This window comes from Stylophora pistillata, chromosome 7 (genome assembly GCF_964205215.1).
Source record: "Stylophora pistillata chromosome 7, jaStyPist1.2, whole genome shotgun sequence".
Classification (NCBI taxonomy): domain Eukaryota; kingdom Metazoa; phylum Cnidaria; class Anthozoa; order Scleractinia; family Pocilloporidae; genus Stylophora; species Stylophora pistillata.
The window spans coordinates 12216512-12237827 of record NC_142525.1 but is presented as its reverse complement, the minus strand read 5'-3'; the positions used below and the strand labels follow the sequence as shown (position 1 = coordinate 12237827).

Sequence of the window (21316 nt, the reverse complement as noted above, 5' to 3'; positions counted from 1 at the left end):
TGGGTTTTCCTGTGACCTACTCTCTATTTCCGAACTGATGATAACAACACGAAATAAACCTTAGGACTTCATTAGAGACTGATAAAAAAAGGTACACCTACCGTCTTGCTATCTTAATTAATTTTTGATCCAAAGTGAAAAAATGAAGTTCAGAGAGCACAAAACCATCCGTAGCTTACAACCGTTAAATAAGAGTTATGAAAAAGCAATAATTTTTGAGATACATATATCCTACCACTATGGAATTTCAAGGTGCTCTACTTAGTAAACTCATGTTTCGTTGGAGGTATCTAGCGTCTAATGCGACGACTTGCTTGCTCTGAAGTATCCAGGATTTCCGAGACTCTGTTGGCAATGGAAACTGCGTTCCGCTTCGATGGTCCTCAAATTGTACAGCTGCTATCCCTCCAAAGGTAGACAGCAGAAATTTCATAGTCATGCTCTTTCTGTATCATGCTAGATAATCATAACCTGAGAGCTACGGCCTAAAGTTCCAGCTTTAGGATACTCAAGACTTCATCCAAATAACTGTGTAGTTGCCTACTGTCAGAAGTACAAAAACCGGTCATTCCCAAAGTAACGGTAAATTTATCTTAGTTCAATTTATGTATTTATTATTACTAGTATTATTATTGGTGCTTACTAGTATTATTATTGGTGCTTACTAGTATTATTAGTATTGCTTACCAATACTTGGCTGTGTAGCCGCGCGATGCGGTTCCAGTCCAGGCCCACAAATTGACCCTTGCTCACCATAGAGTCTCCAGTAGCTCAGTGGTTAGAGCATCCGACTAGATCACGGAGGGTCGTGGGTTCAAGTCCCAACTGGGGCTTGGATTTTTTCTATTACACTAAAAGTATTATTATTGTTTATTATTTATTTACTTCTTTATTTGCCATTTCAGAAAGCTATATCAATTGATTTCGAACTCTGACCGGTACGACTCAGACCGGTACGATTAACTTTACATGAGCCCGTTCTGATAGCATGAAGTGATTACATGAGACCGGTACGAGGCTTCAGATCGGCATGAATGTTTACATGAAACATGCAGGAAGTTCCTATTTTTCTTTTGTGATCGGCTTCATTGTACGTTTTATTGTTAAATGCAGTACTGCCAATAAGAATACAACTGAAAGCAAGGAGAAAAGAGAGAAGTACTCCGTCTCTTCTGGGAAACAAACACTCCTCGTTTAAGAGAATGGACAGTCAAAGACAAGAGGAGATGGTGGATTGCTCCAGGAAGGACTGATTGTTGATAGATGAAAGTGTGGAACGAAGAAGCCTTGCCTTCGGAATGGCATAAAAACTTCAGAATGCCGAGGGAGCAATTCGTTATGCTGGCTGATGAGTTAAGTCCGTTTCTAAGTCCTAATCCTTCAGCCCCTAGAATGGGACTCAGCATTGAGAAGAAACTGACCATCACTCTCCATTACCTGAAGGACACTGGTAGTTTTACAGTCACAACCAATGCATTTGGTGTCAGTAGATCAACCGTGTCTTGAACAATAAGAACTGTCTGTATCGCTATTGACACTTACCGAGGGCCAAGGGATCGTAAAATCCCAACGAAAGGTACTTACAGCGCACGCGTTTTCCGTCCTGTCATAGATATAGAATAGAATCCTGAATAGAAAGTGCATATGGCAGGTTTAACTCTTAAACAGCAGACCACGCATACAGGGGAGGAATTCCTCCCCTGTACTGTTGTTAGTTGTTTCTTGTTGAAATTAAGAGAAAACATTATGTAAGTGTGTCCATTGGAAGGCTGTTTGATGTGACACCTATTGCAGCCTAAAAAAGCCACAATGATTCCCGATTTCCATTCCAGTGAACCGTTCATATAATAACAAATCCCAAATTGAGAGCATTCTGCTCCAAGAGCAACACCGAGAATGTGTCGATCTTTTAAGATCAAAACTTGATCAAGAAATCAAAAGTTTGCTTTCAAAACACACCTAAGGGCCAGATCTTGCTGTTTGGCTGGAAAGTGCCTTCTCACTTTATCCGCTAGCCCTTGTTTCTCCATTTGAAGAAAGCTAGTGTGGCAAACACAAGCTTTGCCTCGTTTATGACCGAAAAGAATTCTGGGAAATTCCACCACAACTTGACGAGGAAAGACCTCACACTTCCATTTCAACAAATTGTTTCCAGTGTCGGGCCACCCAGTCCTACCAGCAAAAATATCACATCCATCGAGACTTTTGCAACTCAAAACTGGCCCAAAAAGCCTTGGTAGGTCCTGGTAGCCATCCACAAATGGGCCAGAGAGACGACTTTACTTGTGAACTCGCCAAGCTTTCATGAAAGCATTTTGGCGCTCCAGTCTGCATGAAACCACCTCTCACTTCTGTTTTCTTTCAGATGCTTGCATCTGCCCACATTTTAGCTTAATGATGCCGTCCTGAGGGCTTCTGTAGAGGAAGAATGGCTCGAAAAACACTTATAAACGCGAGAAAACAAATCGATTTGAACGCATCTAAACACGAGCGGTTGATCTAGGTCACGTGACCCTAAAAGTCTGAGCCCATGGTGTCAAAACCGCAGATATTGTAAGGGTTAATTCATATAACGACAAACAAAGTGAGCTTAAGTTTTGTATGGCTAAATTGTAAGGTTTTTGTCTGCTGACATAGGGGTAAGGCTAGGTGGCAAATCTTAATAAAGGCCATGAATTTTAAGTTGGAAGATATTCCTTAAGTAATATATGCATGTTTTGTAATGCATAATCATAATGAATTGAACAACACTGCACTAGATGAGCAAGGTGCACAAAGGTTCATGGATCTTGAGACAGAAAATGAACAAGCAGGCTCCAGGATTTAGAGCACGCCAACTGTTGGAGGAACTCGTACCAGAAGTGTCCTTACTGATTACTTTAAAGAGTATATGGACACAGCTTGATTTCAAACATACATGCTTAATGTCAGGGACTCAACAAGGGACGTCAGGGACTTAGCGAGGGATGTCATGGACTCAACAAGATAAACAAGATTTCAACAAGATCATGTTGAGTCCCTGGGTCTTGGTTTTACGCAAATTTGTAGCCGATACCATGACAACAAGCTGACCTTGAATGTTAAGAAAACGAAAATGATGCTGACTGGAAGTAAAAATGAACTGAAATCTTTTGAGGACTTTCAATTTAAATCTGATGATGTGATCATTCATCGTGTGAAATCATTTAAATACTTTGGAGTGACAATTGACGAGAAATGGAATTGGAGGCCTCATTTTCGAAATTTGATCATGAACTTAGGTCATAGTATCTTAATTTTAATCTTCTACATATAAAATACTTCTAGACATCTACATATACAATTTTTTTTATCTAATCTACGTGTATTTTTAGTTATAGGACCCCCCTGAAAACCACTCAATGTGATGGGAGTATCCTCTTTAAATACTATTTATTATTATAATTATTATATTATTATTTATTATTATATCATTATTGTGTCGCAGAGAAATCAACTGAATGCTACATTCTAATCAGGCAGCACAGAGCGAAAACCGTAACCTGTGAGCCATGGAGTAAAAAAATAAATGTACATTAACTAATCCTAAAAAGCTTTTCCGTTGTGTCTACGGTCCTCCTTCTAACAGGAATTCAAAATGCCACCTTGAAAGTCCGGGCAATATTCAGCATGCCCGAGAGCACTGCCATGTGCATCTTTCGCTATTATTATTATTATTATTATTATTATTATTATTATTATTATTATTATTATTTTAAACATTGTTTTTGACACGCGCTCTTCTATTCTTATTAACTTAACGGCCTGCTCCCAGTTGGCTTGTTTGCTCAATTGGTAGAGCGCTGCACTAGTATCTCAGAGGTCAGTGGTTCGAATCCCGTACAGGCCGGATTTTTTTCAGGTCTGATTTTCGCTATTGCATAAATAGCGCTATCTACTGCGAGGATCGTGCATCATACGTATCTAATACCACAGTTCAAAATATATGAACTTCATATATTCATCGTATCTGATTATAAACAATGGAGTTCATCACGGCAGTCGTTCATGGAGGCCAGCTTTATTTCGACCCTACGGCGCACTATGAACGTAGCGGTAAGTGTTGATAATTAATCGTTGCCTTCGTTTTTTCGATAAAAGACTAACTTTTTGGCGGCTTCAAACGAAAACTCACTCGTTTCATTTTTCGTACCTAAAGCTGTCGCTCTGCGATGACCGATTAAAAAGAAATATACGGTTTGTCTTCTAACTTTGGTTTATGGATCCATCTCTTTGCTCTGAAGTTTTCCCATAAGAGATTGTATATGCTACTGGTAGATATTTAACAATTATCCCACAAGCGCGCGTTGGATATGAGATGATCGATAACCAACGAGGCGCGTAGCGCCGAGTTGGCTATAATCATCTCTTATCCAACAAGCGCGGTTGGAATAATTGTTTTATCAAAAAAAGGCCCCCAAGATACTAGGCAAATCCTCTCGACTTTATTTTGTAGGAAGAAGAAGGATGTTGCAATGTACAGATATCAGATTATAGTATATTGGCTCATATACCATAATGGCTAAGCCAATAAAAAGTCTTGAATTGCATTATTCAATGATACAGTTTTTAATAATTAGAAATTATAACCTTTTCAGCGTCCATATTGATATAATGTTTTTGTCATTGTGACTGTATACAATTTCGCGCCATAATATAATTTGCGCCAAAACATTGATAACTTGTACAACACAAGTACTTTTTTGTTTGTTTTGATGAAAAAGCAATTACTCTTAAGAAAGAGAAATGATGTTTCGAGGGGATGTCCTTTTCTGACGTCATGCCTTTGATCCTCAGTTTTTTTGAGGCGGAATCTCAGTATGGGATTGCAGCGGTACAGGCGTGCCCCGGCCTTGTGGCTCGGGTCACTTTTGTTGAAGGTGGGGAAGCTGCGAAAGCAATTTTCGAAGGTCGAGGTATGGTAGTGTTGGGTGAGGTGGAGTGCAGGGTGGTCCAGCCCCCTCCTCCCCCCCCCCCCAGGTGTCAACGGTGGTGGTCTCTTGGTTCCCTTTTGAGGGTCCCAATGAGGCCATCACCTCTGCCCTTCTAGCTTATGGTACGGTTAAGAGTGTGAGACACCAAAGTTGGCCTGGTGATCCGTCAGTCTCCACTGGGTCAAGGGTGGTATCGATGGTTGTGAGGCAGGAGATACCAAGATTTATCTCCGTTCGTGGTGTTAGGTGTAAGGTCTGGTATAGGGGTTAGCCCCTACGCTGTGACTTATGTCGTACAGTTGGTCACCGTTCTGCTGTATGCCCTGTCAAGGGCAAGTGCTTTAAGTGCGCCAGAGAAGGTCATTTAACCCGTAATTGTCCCAATCCAGCAATGGCCCCTGCGGCTATTGAGCCTGTAGCTGATCCCGTGGCTGTTCCTCCAGCGGAGATCACTCCCACTGAAGAAGAGACCCCCGACACTGTTATTGAAGACTACAAGGATGAAGTTGGTTGACCTCCAGACTCAGATGTAAGCGAAGACCGGTTCGCCTCTTGTGAGGCGACCGGAAATGAGGTTATTATACCAGCAGCCGAGGGCTTTGCTAACCCTGCTGACTCTGACATGGCTGGTGACAGTGGTTCCTGGACCACTGTTTCCCGGAAACGCCCCGCTTCCTCTGTTCCCGTGTCAGTTAAGAGGACCCAAGAGGCCCCGTCTAAGAGTGCTGCGGTTTCACCCATGAGCGATATCCGCAATGGTGGCCCTAATGTTTTCCTTGAAGTTCCGGAATTGGCAGCCTGTTCTGCAGACCACCGTGAAATCATGTGGGAGATTGTGGTTGAAAATCGTAAACCGGTTGGTCAGCTCAAAAGTTTTGGCCATTGGACTTCAGATCCCCGCTTTATTGGTTTGAGAGAGGAGGACTTTAAGACTACTGTGGAATTTTGCCGCAAAAAGTTTCCAAAGTAATTAATTAAGGTCATAAAAAGAAAAACAAAAGAAAATATTTAGTTAAGTAATGAGCGGGTGTGTTTAATTTCTGGGAGTGAGTGTGTAATTTTTAAGGGAGGTGGGGTTCGATTCTCCAGCGAGTTTGGCGTCTGATGACCCTTGTTTCTGGTGGACCCCATCCCCAAGGCATTGCACGCTTGCCATGGGTTGGGCTTAGACATGTAGGTCGGCGGGCACTGCACCTCCCTTCATCGGGGGCCCGGCCGTCCACCTTAAACATAAAAAAAACTGACGAGACCCACATAGGTCGAAACAGTGTGCACCCTGTCTGCAGTTATATATATATATATATATATATATAATTATATACAATACCAACAATAAGAAAAGCAAGTCTTCCTCTACTTTGCTTTTGCAAATATCACCACAATCAGTAAAACAAAAATCTTTTGATTATTTCATATAAAAAAGGCCATGGATAAAGTTTCACTGATTGTTTAACAATTAAAAAGATAATAATAACATTACTTCTAAAATGAAAGGCATTCACTTTATTAGCAGAGACAGAGGGAAGACGAGAGGCAGAGAGAAGAGGAAAGGAAACAAAGAGAGGTACTATTAGTAACATTATAATACTTCTATTAATTAATGACAAACGAGAGCTTCACGAATCGCCCTAGGCCAAAGGAAATAGAAGATGCCAAATTATGACGATAGGTGTAAAATTCTTAAATTGAAATCTTTACAATGCAGGAGAGAATTCTGATCTCCAATGGAGTGATATAAAGATTGTATTAAATTAGACTACTTTGAATTGTGCAAGAGCACTAAGCCAGGTCCAACCACCAATATAAGACACAGACGGAACTTGCCAAATTAAACTGTTATAAATATTCCTTCTTTGTTAAGACACTCAAGTTTTATAATGATCTTTCAAGTTTTCAGCTGCCACGACAGTCCAAACATCAACAAGTTTAAACTAAGAGTGAAAAAATCACAAGGACATCCAAGACTTAGTTAAAGATGTCTCTGCAACTTTTATATATTTCAATCGACTTTCGTGTATATAACAAGTCATGCACATTTTTATGGCTATTTTTATTTCCTTTTTTTATGTTCCTTTCTAAAATCCTTAATATAGGTTTGACCTCCAAGTTTCCTTTTTTTGAATATAACTGCTCTGTGTAACATTGCTTGATATACTGGAGAAATAAAGTATTGTGTTATTGTCCTTAGAATCAATCCTTAAAGTAGAGAAATAATGAGAAGAATAACAGCTAAATAACCTTTTGCATGTGTATTTTTACAAATGGGTCTGATAACTTGTCAGTTTAATTGAATTGCATATTACAAAATAACTGAGATGGTACACGCATTCTGATTGGTTAAAAGCCTATGGTTTATTGTGCCGGTAAACTCATAGTTTGAGTTAGAGAACTGGGCTACCCTGTATAAATAAAGTCACTTTTTTATTATTTTACATTACAAAAGCAATAGAGCACCACTCGAAAAGCTTGTAAACCGCTTGCCCAGATGCTTCTCTCATGTTCTCCCAACATCCTGTGTGGGTTATCATGCCAGGAAACCCATACAAAGTGTGGTCTGTGGTCAATAATTTTGATCTTCAGGAGCCATCATTAAAAATCAATAAGAGAGCAGAAATTTTTCCTGTCATTGTGTGGAAACTCCTGGTCAAATTGAAATCTTAACTTTTTATGTTACCATGATCTTTAATTAATATATATCAGTAAGCAGCATTGCATTATAGTCTAGCGACATGTTGTCTTTAGCTGTATTTAGGGCGAGCGTCTTATACAAGAAGAGAGAATTAGAATGGAAGCAGAACGCCGAAATGCTGAGGTAAAAAAATATCCAAGGAAAGGATGTCCCCCCCTTGGCTGTTCCAGATTTTCAGATAGTAGGGATTTTAGACAAACATATGCATTTCCACTCTGCGATGAATGACATTTTGGCTACCAATACCTTGTTTATAATATCATGCTCATGTCTGTTCAAGTGTTATACTTCCTTTGATGCTCATGCTTGTGGGCAAGGCTTTAGAGGAAACTCTGTCAACTACTAGAAATGCAATAAATGCAGTTTTTAAGTTGTTCTTTCACCTTAACAGAGAGCTGATTTTGATAAACAGCAATAGAATAATGCCTGATGCAAGAGAAATGTCAATTATCACCAGTAAAAGTTAAAACGCACCCTCATCTTGTAGGCAATATGTGAGGCAAGAGCAGGGCTACCTCATGAACCTCTTGAGAGTGAAAAAACCATAACCCTGAGAATCCGTGGCCCAAGAGGAAATTCTATCCAGAGGACCTTTTTTGACTATGACACCACACAGGTAAAACTGCTTATCACCCAGTCAATGAGAGAATTTTTGCAGGGTTTTTCGATCATGTGTCAGTCAATACTCTAATCTAGATACCCTGAGTTGAAGGTTAACTGGTGTAAAGCATTAGGGATGGTTTGCAAACGAATTACCTGCAGTTGCTATCCATGGTAATACGCGAAGTTAATTTAATGGTTCAAATTCTTGAGGTTCTCCAATGTAGGTGGCCGCTGCGTTTGTTTGCTTCTTTTGAACTCCAGGACTAGCACGGAAGATAGTGTAGTTAACACTAAACAGGGACAAAGTTTGTGGAAAGAAAGAAGTCAATTTCCCAAAGGGATAATTAATAAATTACCACCTTATATAAACAGATGAAAAATTATAAACTATCTTGATAATGTTAACGTTTTACCCGACTAAAAGAAGCCCCTGGTCACAGATTCATCTTTAACTGTTCTTGTATTACTTACCTTGAGTGAATACTGTCCTGAAGCTTGAAAATGGGATGAGATAGTACCCAGTAGTCTGGCAAGTGCTTCACTGACGTCATCTTTTTTTTTTTAATGATTCAGGTGCTTTTCAGGACGGCGTTTGCATTGCTGTCTCTACCAAGCCGAGACTTTGTGCTTCATAGACACCAAGGGCCATCGATACACAACGATGGTTCCTCTTTGTCTGAAATTTCCTTAAACAGTCATACTGTTCTAGTTATAGAGATGCACGACGAATCAGATCCATAGCCAGATTTATCGGTTTTCTTCGCAGAGTCTTCTCTGAACCAGTTTCCGTTGTCGTAATCATAGTGCAAGATTTATAAATCATACTTTTTCAAAACATTGTCATGTTTTCATTTGTACGATCTGCCATAGCAAAATCTGGTGCAAAGGATTGTGAAAAGCTAGTTTTTTCTTTTTCTTTTTTTATTTCCTAGGCTGTTTTCATTCATATTCAATGAAGGGAACGTTTTATCTGACTAAACCGATACTAGAATATATGGGCTAAAAAATACAAGGATGGTAAAGGGCGTAGGAAGCGTGTGTGTGTGTGTATCGGGGAGGGGGAAAGGGGATGATTTGCCTTATACAGTATCTTTCACTTTTTTTTAACTAAACGTTCTACCTTAAAAACAAAAAAAAAATTGAAAAAAACACATGATGACAATTAATCTAGGTTCTTTTGTAGACATTTAAATTTTCCTTGGGTAACATGAGACACTCATATCGATAAAGATGTCAAAGGTTGCTGGGACCAACGAATGTTTCTTTTCAGTTCTCGTCAGAGTAAGCCCAACGTCACTCCCTGTATAAAAAAAGAAACTAGGTGACCTTTACAATGAGCCGTGGAATGCGTGCATGTCTTTCAAAAACAATGTTTGTGCGAACGAATCAATGTGAATATCTCTAGGATCTTGCAAATAATTTTAGCCTACGAATTGGCTATCAGATTTTCACGCGCGCTCGCGTTTTGCTTCCTCTACTATCCCCGAGGGAAAATGAGGACCACTGGGACAGAAAGACGATTTAGAGACATGGGAACGAATTAGTCAGAAATTAATATTTAAAGTTTGATGTAGAGGGCTTGGGTTTATGGGATGATATTGGACTATCTATTATTTTGGCACGAGTTTGTGCCATTATACGGCAGCTCAGTCCGCCTGATACTTACGTTTTCTCTTGCAAGTTTTCTTCTTGTTTAATTTGTTATGTTGAAGCTTAAAAGCTTTTCACATGGAATATCTCCTGTTAGTGGAGTAAGAATCATTTTATAATCCTAAATTTTGGCTAACTTTATTTATTTATTTCTTTCTATTTATTCATATCTGCCCGTGAAAATTATTGCCAAGTATACAAGTTTGCGATAACGCAAACATTTTAAAATAGTTTAAACTTGTAGTTAATAGTCAAGATTTTGCTTAGCTCCAGCCGTTTTCTTGTTTTTCTCTTTCGTGAACACAAAGATTTCCACGGTAAAAGAAAATATGTAACGATCATTTTACAGAAATAAATCAACTGTTGGTGTCATTTAAGTGTAACTGTATGTGTGTGAGGGTGGCTGGGGCGGGAGGGGCGTGACCTTTCCGGTTTGGATATATAACTGTGTGTTGGAAAGTTTCTCTTCGCAGTCGATTCCCCTTGGACGAGTTCTTCAAACTATTGGTTCAATGATAGTTAAATCCGTTGATAACTTCCCGGCATTATCTTGAATTATACTCTTTTGTTTGGTATAGCTTGTTTTTTGGTCTGGTGTTTCCTACGCACATTACCAGAGGTTGGGATAATTTGCAATGTTGCAAGATGGGGGAGAGCTTTCACTAATTACAAAAAAATCGTTAAAACTGGACCTTTATCGGCAAGATTTAAATTTCGAATAAACGCTGCAAAAAATATCCCCCCCCCCCATCAACAGGAGCGATCATAGACGATTTACGGTAATTAAAGAATTTATAACTTTATTTTAAGTATTATAATGCATGAGGTAACTGAATCCAAGGGAAAAACGTAAATACCTTCAACATCTCAGATATATTACATACGAGCAAGAAGGATTCTTTTCGGGCATAGCTTTGGCCAAGTAATAAATGAGACATACATGTGCTCATTCTTGGGTTTTAAAGACGTTACTTAATATAATATTGCACGTATTAAGACTTTGAGGTTACGTAATCTATTAAGACTTTGAAGTTAATTTATTAAACATTGTGAGCATTTTTGATTGACAAGTTACGGTGTAGAAGTTACGACGTAAAACTTATTTGACAAGGTTTTGATTGACAAGATATAAAGGTGATAAATTTTACGTCGTAAAAGATACGACGTAAAATTTATTTGATAAATTACAACGTAACGTGTAGTCAAAATTGAATTTTACGTCGTAACGCGAAGCTCCTCGTTTTGAAGACGTTGAAAGTCCACTAAACGATGATCGAATTCTCGTCCTAAAATAGACGTCGGTGTATTTGACGCCATACTATAGAATACAAGGTTTTACGTCGTAAAATTTAGGACGTGATATCTGACAGAGGAATTTGATCCCCTTGAACGTAAAAAAGGTGTCAGAAAGTCAAATATGTGCTCAAAGTGTTTTGAGCAGTAATGAACGCCATACATAAATGCTACGAATGTATTAAAAATAGAGTGAAAGATTAATGCTCCTGCTTTTATGGGTGGACAGGGGACGACAATTATTTTCTCTTTGGTTTTAGTTGACCTTTCGACATGCAGAGCAATCAAAAAAACCCTAAGCTAAATATAATAGATTTTCCGTATCATTAGAGTTAGCGCCAGAAGGAAGTAATCTTAGCTTACCATGAGTTGGATTGCACTTATCGTCAATGTTCTGATTCCATACATAGTAAAATTTCTTTGTGCAGGTAAGATAAGATACGCATTGTAGATGAATGGTAGATTTGGGAAGAGAGAATGCAAGAGAAGAAAGCGTAACTGAGATATATATCGGTACGCTCGACTCGAGTGACAAATGCTTTGATTTGCATAAATAGAAAATTATCAAATGCTGCATCTGAATGGTAGACGAAAGATATGGCCTTTAGAGAGAGCGAAAAGGAGTGCTTACACGCAGTATATTCATTTGCCTACGGGTATTTTGTGTGCAATCTGTTTTCATCGAAGACATCTAATTTTAGTGTTTTGTTTGTTCAACAGCTCAAAGTAAACGAAACTCGCTAGCTGAATTAGCTCTATTTGACGGAAATTGAAATATATATAAAAGCAGAAATGTAATGGTCAAGAGGCCAACTCCAATGTAGCTTTGTTGGTTTATTAGCTCGACGTCTCGACCGTCTCGGTCTTCTTCAGGAGCATACTAATTACATGAGCATTATTCAAATTTAAAATTCGTGTCAACAGTAAACATGTCATGACGTAATAACATAAAAATAGAATAGATAACAGCGAAACGTGTTATGGTGACTAAAATAGATAAGTTAAAGTAGTTATAATTCATGTAGTAAGCTTATTGATAGTAGGATTGAGTCTTAAAATCCAATAATTTTCTCTTGCTTTTCTGATTTCTTAATTTTGACTTCTAACTTTTTCAATAACCTTAAGTTTAAGATGGTCGACTCCACAATTCTTAAAATGTGTGACAGAGGGTATGTTTTTATGTCCACCCTTGATGTCGCTACGGTGTTGATTGCCACGGTGGTGAATTGGGTGACCTGTCTCGCCTACGTACTGATCGTTACATTTGCTGCATTCTATCAGGTATATCATATATATATATATATATATATATATATATATATATATACATTTATTAAAAACTAGATCATTGGATAATGCAATTCAAGACATTTTATTGGCTTAGCCATTATGGTATATCAGCCAATATAACATAAGCTACAAATATGGTAAGCGTACGAGTCAGCTTAAAATTAAAAGGGAGCTAAAACTTTAATATAATTTAATAATTCAATTTAACGTTTTTAATAAAACAATTATTCCACGAGCGCTTGTTGGATATGAGATGATTATAACCAACGAGGCGCGTAGCGACTCGTTGGCTATCTATCATCTCATATCCAACGCGCGCTCGTGAAATAATTTTTAAATATATCTTATTAGACGTTTTGTTGTATAGTATCCTGGTCGTCTAGCTGTTTTTCTTCGCTCGATTCATCAAGTAAACTTAGATCTATATTTGCCAGCCATTCTGACTCTTTGTCGTCAGAAATATGATTCAAATTGTCTGCCGTTTTTCTTTTTGTAACTTCCATCATTGTTAATAACTATGCTTCAATGCAATTCTACGCTCGCGCGAAGCAAGAAAACCTGTCTAACCGGTACTCTGTAGTACAAATACCGCGTGATATTTGTACTCGTCTATGGTGTTATTTGTACTCTACGGATTGTGGTTGCATAACAAAACATCTTCATAAACCGGCTGCACGAGTAAAAAATGTTTGGATTGCTTTTCTCGATTCATCTATTCAAAACTCAGTGTAGCATATTGACCACAATTTCCCTTTGTCTGTAAACTTAATAATCATTGAAATGACGTCAACAATGTTCAAACGTAAAGTCGGGAACCACTCAGCGGCGCCTCGTGTTTCACGAAAGTTTTGGTTATAGACTGCCGAAAATCGTTGTATTCAGGTTTTGATTTCCACAATAACATTAACATTTTTAAGCCAGCTTATGCACCAAAGTTTTCGGAAAATTAAGCGCGCGTGAAATGATCGATCGTTGCTTTGTTCTTTGAGCTGTTGTTGATGTTTTAATTTGCATTCTATAATGTCTTCTGCAACGAAATACCAATAAGAAATGGATGGAAAGAAACGCTTAATCGCCCGATCAGTTCTAACTTTTTGGCCGGTTACTTCGGCAAATGCTAGTGTTTCATCGAGGTCGTCTTCTTTCAATTTAGCGAGCCAAACTGGCCTCTATTACTAAAGATTTTTCCGCCGCTTTTTCTTCCACTTCAACAAGTTCTTCTCCAAAAATTTCTCCAAGTATACTCATTCTAAAATTCTACGGATATTCGTCATTGTCCATATTTCAGAAATTTGCGACTTTGTCGTTGACGTGATGACGATTGCAGAGCACTGCGTTACGTGAAACGTCATTTTTATCGTCTCTAGCCTTGTTGATGTCATAGTTCAATTTTATCCTTGGTTCAAATTTTATTTTCCTTTGTTTCAAACTCATAATTATACATTAACATGACCGAGAACAAAGGAAAATAAAATTTGAATCAAGTATAACATTGAACTACAACACTGACAATGGCTCTGGAGCGCGCAAAATATTTCTTCAGTTCTTTTAAAGAGACATTTTGGATTCATCTCTTGTAAGATGGCGTTTTATTTGAATATCACTTCATTCTCAGTCGTTTTTCCAGACCTAGCTTACATCCAATTTCCCACTGAAAAACTGGAAATAATCTTACCATCACAGATGTCGAAAGAGCTTGAAGTTTTGTAGTTAGCAAAAGGACAAAAGGCTTCAGTTGACCAAGCAAGGAAAAGTAAATAAACCTTAGCATGCAGTGCGAAGTTATGCACAAGCCTAGTGTGACCTCTTCATGAGAGACTGCTAAGAAAGCTAGCTAAGGCAGCGGAGGGCGAGTGAATTTTGAAGAATGTTCATTTGCTTTGATCATTAGGAAAAATTAATAGCCTGCAAATTATGATGTCAGTCGCAAAAATCGAGATCTCGGAGAGCTGGCCAGCTATGGAAAGTCAAATGGTGCAAAATTCAAGAGGAATATTGCAATCACCATCAACATTTCAGATCACAATCAACAAACCAACTTGATATAAATCAACACTTACGATCACATTCAACGAAATATAACCACCCCTTCAACAACAATAGTGGCACTCAACCGAATTTTAACAGGCAATGTCAAAGTCGACAAAATCGGGGTTTAACGAATGTAAATCAGTCAGATTCGAGGGGTTGGAAAGGGAATCACTGCCAAAAGGTCAAAAATTTGATCAACAAAGTCATAAAAAGATATCAACAAATCCCAGAAAGCCCGCGGGCCTTCACGAAGTGCATCCTGGTAATACGAGGCTCTAAAATGTCGGGTGGTGCTAGCAGCCTCGAAGAACAAGTCAGGTCGGCCGTTAGATCCGCTGTCAGAGAAGAACTATCCTCACGAAGTGGTAGTCAGTCACTAGAGGAGAGAACGAGGCAGTTAATAAGGGGTAATACGAAAACTAAGACCCTCGAAAACGAAGACCTAAGGAATAAGACCCGTCTAAGTTTTCGAGATTACGAAAATTAAGACCCCTAAATTTTTTAAGACCTCGTTTTCGAGGGTCTTAGTTTTCGTAACACCCCACATGCAGGTAATGCAATCTCGATCGCGGAGAGACGTACAAAAACATCCATCTTCAATGATGGAAAGCCAATGTTATGATTTAAAGGATAAAGAACAAAATTAAAGATGAATTTGAGCAAGGTATATTTTCAGTGTACGTAGGTAGTGTATGGCTTTCATCGTCTGTATAAAGCCACAATGCTGAAAATAATTGTCTGCAGATTGTTAGGAGGAGGCCGGATCGTCTAGCACGCGTACGATAGTAGTTTTTTGTTTGTTTTACTGATTACAGTCTTTGAACGGTCGTAATTCGACTTAATGTAGACATTTTACAGGTTAGATTCATGGAGGTCTTAGTTTTCGTAATTACGAATGTCAGACACCGCTTTGCACACAAACTTAGGGGTCTTAGTTTTTGAGATTACGAAAACTAAGACCCCTAAATTTACTGTTAAATTTGACCTAAAACTCAGTGGAAAGGATCGGAAAGATAATTCGACAGAGTAGACCTGTTTTGGTTACAATTTGACTTTGTATTTCGACGGATTCGATTTTAGGGGGTGTTAGTTCTCGTAATCTCCAAAACTAAGACGGGTCTTAGGTCTTACGGAGGTCTTCGTTTTCGAGGGTCTTAGTTTTCGTAACACCCCTTATTAACTGCCTCGTTCTCTCCACTAGTGACTGACTTCCACTTCGTGAGGATAGTTCTTCTCTGACAGCGGATCTAACGGCCGACCTGACTTGTTCTTCGAGGCTGCTAGCACCACCCGACATTTTGAAGTCTCGTGTTACCAGGATGCACTTCGTGAAGGCCCGCGGGCTTTCTGGGATTTGTTGACATCTTTTTATGACTTTGTTGATCAAATGTTGACCTTTTGGATGTGATTCCCTTTCCAACCCCTTGAATCTGACTCATTTACATTCGTTAAATCCCGCTTTTGTCGACTTTGACATTGCCTGTTAAAATTCGGTTGAGTGCCATTATTGGTGTTGAAGGTGGTGGTTATATTTCGTTGAATGTGATCGTAACTGTTGATTTAGATCAAGTTGGTTTGTTGATTGTGATCTGAAATGTTGATCGTGATTGCAATATTCCTCTTGAATTTTGCACTATTTGGCTTTCCATGACAGCCTGCCTTTTGCTGCAGGCTGAGAAGGCGTCATAGGGACCTCAAGTGGGTCTTACTCTCTCAACCGAGTTGCCTTGAATTGCTGAAAGATTCGTGATTTCAGCTAGTAGCCAAAATGACTGGAGAGAAAAATCTGGGAACGTGAGCTAAGTAAGCCGGCGAAAAACTGATTTTAACGGGAACAGTGGTCGCAAATATGATAGACACCTGATAGAGCAGCTTTTTAACGTCTTAAACGAAGAACGTCATGGGAATACCTGAAAAGTAATCAAAGGGAATAATTCATTCAGTTATTAAATTCAAGGATAACTTTTCGTAGGAAGCTATAACTTGTCTGTATCTAACTTCTTCCTGTAGGTTCCAAACGGACATTTCATGATTTTAACATGAAGCATCTGTAGTTGTTAGCAGGCCGAGCGAGTGATCTTGTTCGGCCATGTGTATGATGAATTTTGTTCTGAAGATTGTAAATGTGAATCGTTTTCATCCTATCGATTTGGACGACGGAAATTTTTCAGTTATTTTGAGGAGAAACCCTCAGATTGTTTGTAAGTGTTCGACATTTCGATTTATTTGAGCTTTGTATACTTTCATTTTGCTTCGCGTTTGCAAGTTTCGATTGTGTAATTCTACTTTCAGAAACATATTTGTATGCCGTTTATTTGATGAACCTGGATTAAAAGACTCTAAAATTAACCCATCGATTCAGCGGCTATACTTCCCATTTGGTTTGTTTCTTTGGTTCAGCAAAAAAATTTTGACAAAAACTATAAGAAACCAATTGGTTAAAGCAGCTTATAGTTGAGATATAAATCAGCCTCCCCGGTCATTTTTGTAAGGAACTTGTGACGCTCAGGCTGACGTTCTGTCAGTATGATTATCGCATCCGGTGGACGAGATTTACGGTCGTTGTGCCACATGAACAGTGCAGTTGAACTATAAACTTGCTTAAAAAAAAAAAAAAAGGGTTGTACAGAAAATTTATAAAACAACCAAAAAGCCCCTCACGGATTTGAAGAACAACTCCTCCAGGATTACAATAGACCCTTTCAAGGTACTTGTGACTAAGTACAGGAATGGCTCCGACTTGTAATTGGATGATAAAAATAGTAAAAGTTTGTCTTAACTCGTTGCACGTGAGTATTGTTTAACCGTGTGTCTCCAAGCGGAACAGGGAAATATCAATGCGACTGAAAACTCATTTGTGTCAAACAAGAGATGGTTACTTACATAACGAAGGGGAGACCTTCGTCGTTCAGCGATATTCCGGAGAGGACTAAGTCATCTGCTGACTCGTTCCGCTCACTAAACTCATTTAGTCCGTGCAGACTCAGTTCAGGTGGACGACTAGAGACGGGAGCCATTCCTGCATTTCACCGCTGGCAGGAATGGCTCCGACTCATGCGTTTATTAATTTTCTTTCTTTTTTTTTTTGGCGAAATAAAACTGAAATAAAATCGAAAGAGCTTTTTATAAAGTTCTTCTAAAGTTGAACATTGCAATTCTTGTGAATGGAGCCCTCATAAATTAATACAAGGCCATGTGATGTCTAAAGTTTAATGCTGCAACTGCATGTCACGTTTCGAAAATCACGCAATGTTACGTGACGCTCCGACCGATATTTTTAATTTACAGTATGCTCTGCTGGAGAAATGTGGCTTGGCCGCAATCGAGGGAGTTTTCTTCGTGGAACATTGACTGGCAAGAGTACCATATCACCCCCTACATTAATTATGCATTCAGACTAGTAGACTTTACTTTTAAAGTTTTATAGTGAAAGGCAAAGAAGTGGAATGCATGATTAATGTATGGGGTTATATGGTACTCTTTCCACATTGAATTTCTGGGAAAATTGTTCACATGAAAGACAAATCCATTCATCGGGCTCCTCGTCTATTTTTGCACAACACCGAAAGGAAGAAAGTCGCGGATTACTTTAATTTCGCTTGGCAATTTTTAACAACTCTACTATACCTGAAAAAAGGAAATACTCATGTGCAAGGAGTGAAGATATAACTTATTAACTTTTACTATTTTTATCATCCAATTACAGATCGGAGCCATTCCTGTATTTAGTCACTCCAATACAGGAATGGCTCCGGTCTCTGATCGTTCGCCTGAACCGAGCTAAGACCAACCAATTGAGTTTAGTCAGAGGAATTTGTCAGCGGATAACTTAGTCATCGCGGATCACCGTTCAACGACCTCGCAGAACAAGAAAGGCCCTCTCCTCGTAATGTAATTAACCATTTCTTGTTTGACACATCGGTGTTTTCGCTCGCATTGTTATTTCACTGTTCCGCTTGGAGACACGATTAAAGGCCCATTTCCATCCGAGATCCTTTGCAGTCGTTTGTTTTTGTTTTGGAATCGCGCTATTGTTAAATGGCGAACTCTGATAGTCATTCACAAACAGTATTAAAAAGAAAAACAAAGATTTGGTGAAGAACACAGTAAAAAAATTTGCAGCGAAATATTTGAGACTGAAAAATCATAAATCGAGTCTGTGTATAAATCTTGTACAAAGCTTACCTGATGTTGAAGGAAATTGTTCGGCTTCAACACTAAATAAAATATAAACAAATAACCAATATTGGCCAAAACTGATTTACTTTACGCATTTCAATTATAAAATAATGACTTGTACAAATGAGATCGCTTACATACATATCTCAGGATTTCAAGTAAAAATCAGTCAAATAATTATTTTCACCGAAAAAAAATCTCCCCGGAGTCTCTAGTTCCATCGTAGGAACAATGCAATAACATTTTTGCAAAAGCACTATCTGTAGTGTTACCGAAACCCATGGTTGTTTTCCTTGCCCTCAATAAATCATACACAGACTCTCGAAGTCGAATAACCTTTGCCGAGCCGGGCAGACTCGGCCTTCCTCTAGACCGCTTCTTCGGCGGCATCAACTTTTCAAATGGCGTTTTTCACCGTCATACATGTAAGAATTAAAAACTATTTACTGATATGGATACTACGATAGTCATTTGTTCGCACATGATTCAAGATGGAACTTTGAAAGCCCTAATTAGTAAGATGGAAGAACATATCAAAGCGATTCCGCAACTACGAGGAAAATAGCGTATTTTTCATATATGAAAAATGATTCGGGCGTGCAAGGCATATCGGTTGGAAATGAGCCTTTAAACAATACTCACGTGCAAGGAGTTAAGATGTAACTTATTAACTTTTACTATTTTTATCATCCAATTACAGGTCGGAGCCATTCCTTTATTTAGTCGCTAGTTTTCAAGGTTAACGCCGCTATTTTTCCGGGGGTGCAAAACTGCTGGGACGAGTGCAAATTGTACAGTGAATGTATGAAAAAAGTCGGGAGATTGATGCTCGATAATTTCATAAGATACCTAGCAAAAGATGTTGCCGATTAAATGTGAAGGGTTCAGGGTCGCTGAGAAGTGAGAAACCTTATTTTTAGTTTTTCATAGAAATTTTTTTAAATTTTCCCGGAAAAGGCGGTTTGGTTTCAGAGACAAATATATGGAAAATCAACATCTTAATTTGCGGCTTTTTTCTCGAGGCTTCATTTCTCAAATTTGATCGGTAAACTGGTAGGTCTGGTATCTTCAGTTTGTAATTCATAAAAATTGCACGATGTCAACCTTCCTCAAATTATCGAGCATCATTTTCTCAACTTCTCCTATACATTTACTCTACATTTTACGTTCGCCCCAGCAGTTTTGCACCCCCGGAAAAATAGCGGCGTTAACCTTGAAAGGGTCTATTGTGCAGAGGTTTAATTTGTGCTCGGATTTGACATCCCATTAATTTGCACAAAGAAAATTCGTCCGTTTCGAATTTTTGCACCTTAGCAATTAGACCAAGCCAAAAAATGCAATTTTTCCGGATAATGTATTTCAAAACCTTTTTGGCGATATATAGTTTAAGGTGGTTACGATTCAAATATTGCATTAACAGTATATTTGAATTCGAAGAAAGGAAAGACATGTTTTGATCATTTAAGTAGCAACTTAAAAAAAGAACGAAAATAAGGTAAAAAAAAAATCGTTAGTTGTCATGTTATTTTTCAAAAGCTCTAGATTTAGGTATAACTCTTTCCATAACGGAGCTGGATATGTATTGTGTAGTAATGACTGGGAACTCTTACGATGCGGTGGAAATTATTATGAAAGCTGATTTATGCTTTCAACATTTTCTTCAGGTTTAACCTTGCCTGTAATTCAAAACGAGAAAGGAAGGACGGCTGAGTGCTTTCTGGCGCTAGATTCCGCTGCTGAATGGTGCTGCATTTTAATCGTCGTCTTGATAGTTAACTCGGCTTTCATCTAAAGGTGTCACTAAAGCTTAAAACATGCAAAGACAAAGGAAATTTTCTTGGCTATTGACAGCTACATATGCGTACATATTTAAGAGCAAAACGTCCTCTCTTACAAACGTTGCGCCATTTAAAGCGTTAAAGTTATCACAGGAGTTTTAGCTGACCCTGACCACTGTGTTTCTTTCCTATACTTAGCACCAACATTTACGGCACATCCTCCAGATCCGTTCTATGTTTTGGAAGGTAGCAACATTACCTCGGTGTGGCAGTACAACCTTGATGGATCGTTGGACGATGTTGTCTTGCAGTTCATCGGCAGCTCCACCACCCTTACGGTTGTGGACAAACTTGACATAAACCGTGACGCATGGGTTCCAGAAACTGTTTACCAAGGTCGCGTTAAAGAACACATCAATATCACACAGGCAGAAATTACAATCTTTGCTTTGCAGAGATCGGAGAGTGGAGAATACGAAATTGAATTGATCAACAGTAAACGCCAGCGTGCAAGCGACAGAGTGACTGTTCAAGTACAGTGTAAGTAAACCAGAAGTTTTGTGAAAAATATCTCTACTGGTTAGATCTATTGAAAAATTTCGAAACATTCTAGTTGGTGAATTTCGTTTTTCCTTTGAATTTTTATTTCATACCTATTACATACTTGACGGAAACTGCTGCTATTTTCTGGGTACATTCGGCGTACAATATTGCTGTTCATGTAAAAGCAGCGCAAGGTGGTCGCTGAATTGCTACAAGAAAAGCCTTTGAGCGCGTATATTCTCAAAGATATGCGGCAAGAAGTCGACACTAATGCGGCGGTTTTCTCTCGAAACACGTTCGAGACCTAC

At 38.6% G+C, this 21316-nt stretch overlaps 2 protein-coding genes across 2 annotated transcripts in view; both read left to right on the top strand.

Annotated features, from left to right (window-relative positions):
• Nucleotides 1–6276: 6276 nt before the first annotated feature.
• LOC148726657 (uncharacterized) lies at nt 6277–9795 on the top strand. Its single transcript, XM_088728020.1, has 4 exons — nt 6277–6516; nt 7705–7764; nt 8129–8257; nt 8818–9795. The coding sequence occupies exons 2-4, from the start codon at nt 7738–7740 to the stop codon at nt 8983–8985; spliced, it is 324 nt and encodes a 107-aa protein (XP_088584146.1). The 5' UTR covers nt 6277–6516; nt 7705–7737; the 3' UTR covers nt 8986–9795.
• A 1714-nt stretch (nt 9796–11509) lies between these two features.
• Nucleotides 11510–21316, top strand: part of LOC111319102 (hemicentin-1-like) — a 38472-nt gene continuing 28665 nt past the window's right edge. The window contains exons 1-2 of the mRNA XM_088727619.1: nt 11510–11615; nt 20664–21005. Coding sequence (XP_088583745.1) covers nt 11552–11615; nt 20664–21005 — 406 coding nt within the window. The 5' untranslated portion in view covers nt 11510–11551. The remainder of the gene's footprint in view (nt 11616–20663; nt 21006–21316) is intronic.

Bases quoted from the DNA above. Each gene is read 5' to 3' on its own strand.
- LOC148726657 (XM_088728020.1), top strand. From the start codon at position 7,738: ATGGAAGCAGAACGCCGAAATGCTGAG. The intron at 7,765-8,128 runs GTAAAAAAATAT...CTCATCTTGTAG, and splicing joins CAGAACGCCGAAATGCTGAG to GCAATATGTGAGGCAAGAGC. The intron at 8,258-8,817 runs GTAAAACTGCTT...TTAATGATTCAG, and splicing joins TTGACTATGACACCACACAG to GTGCTTTTCAGGACGGCGTT.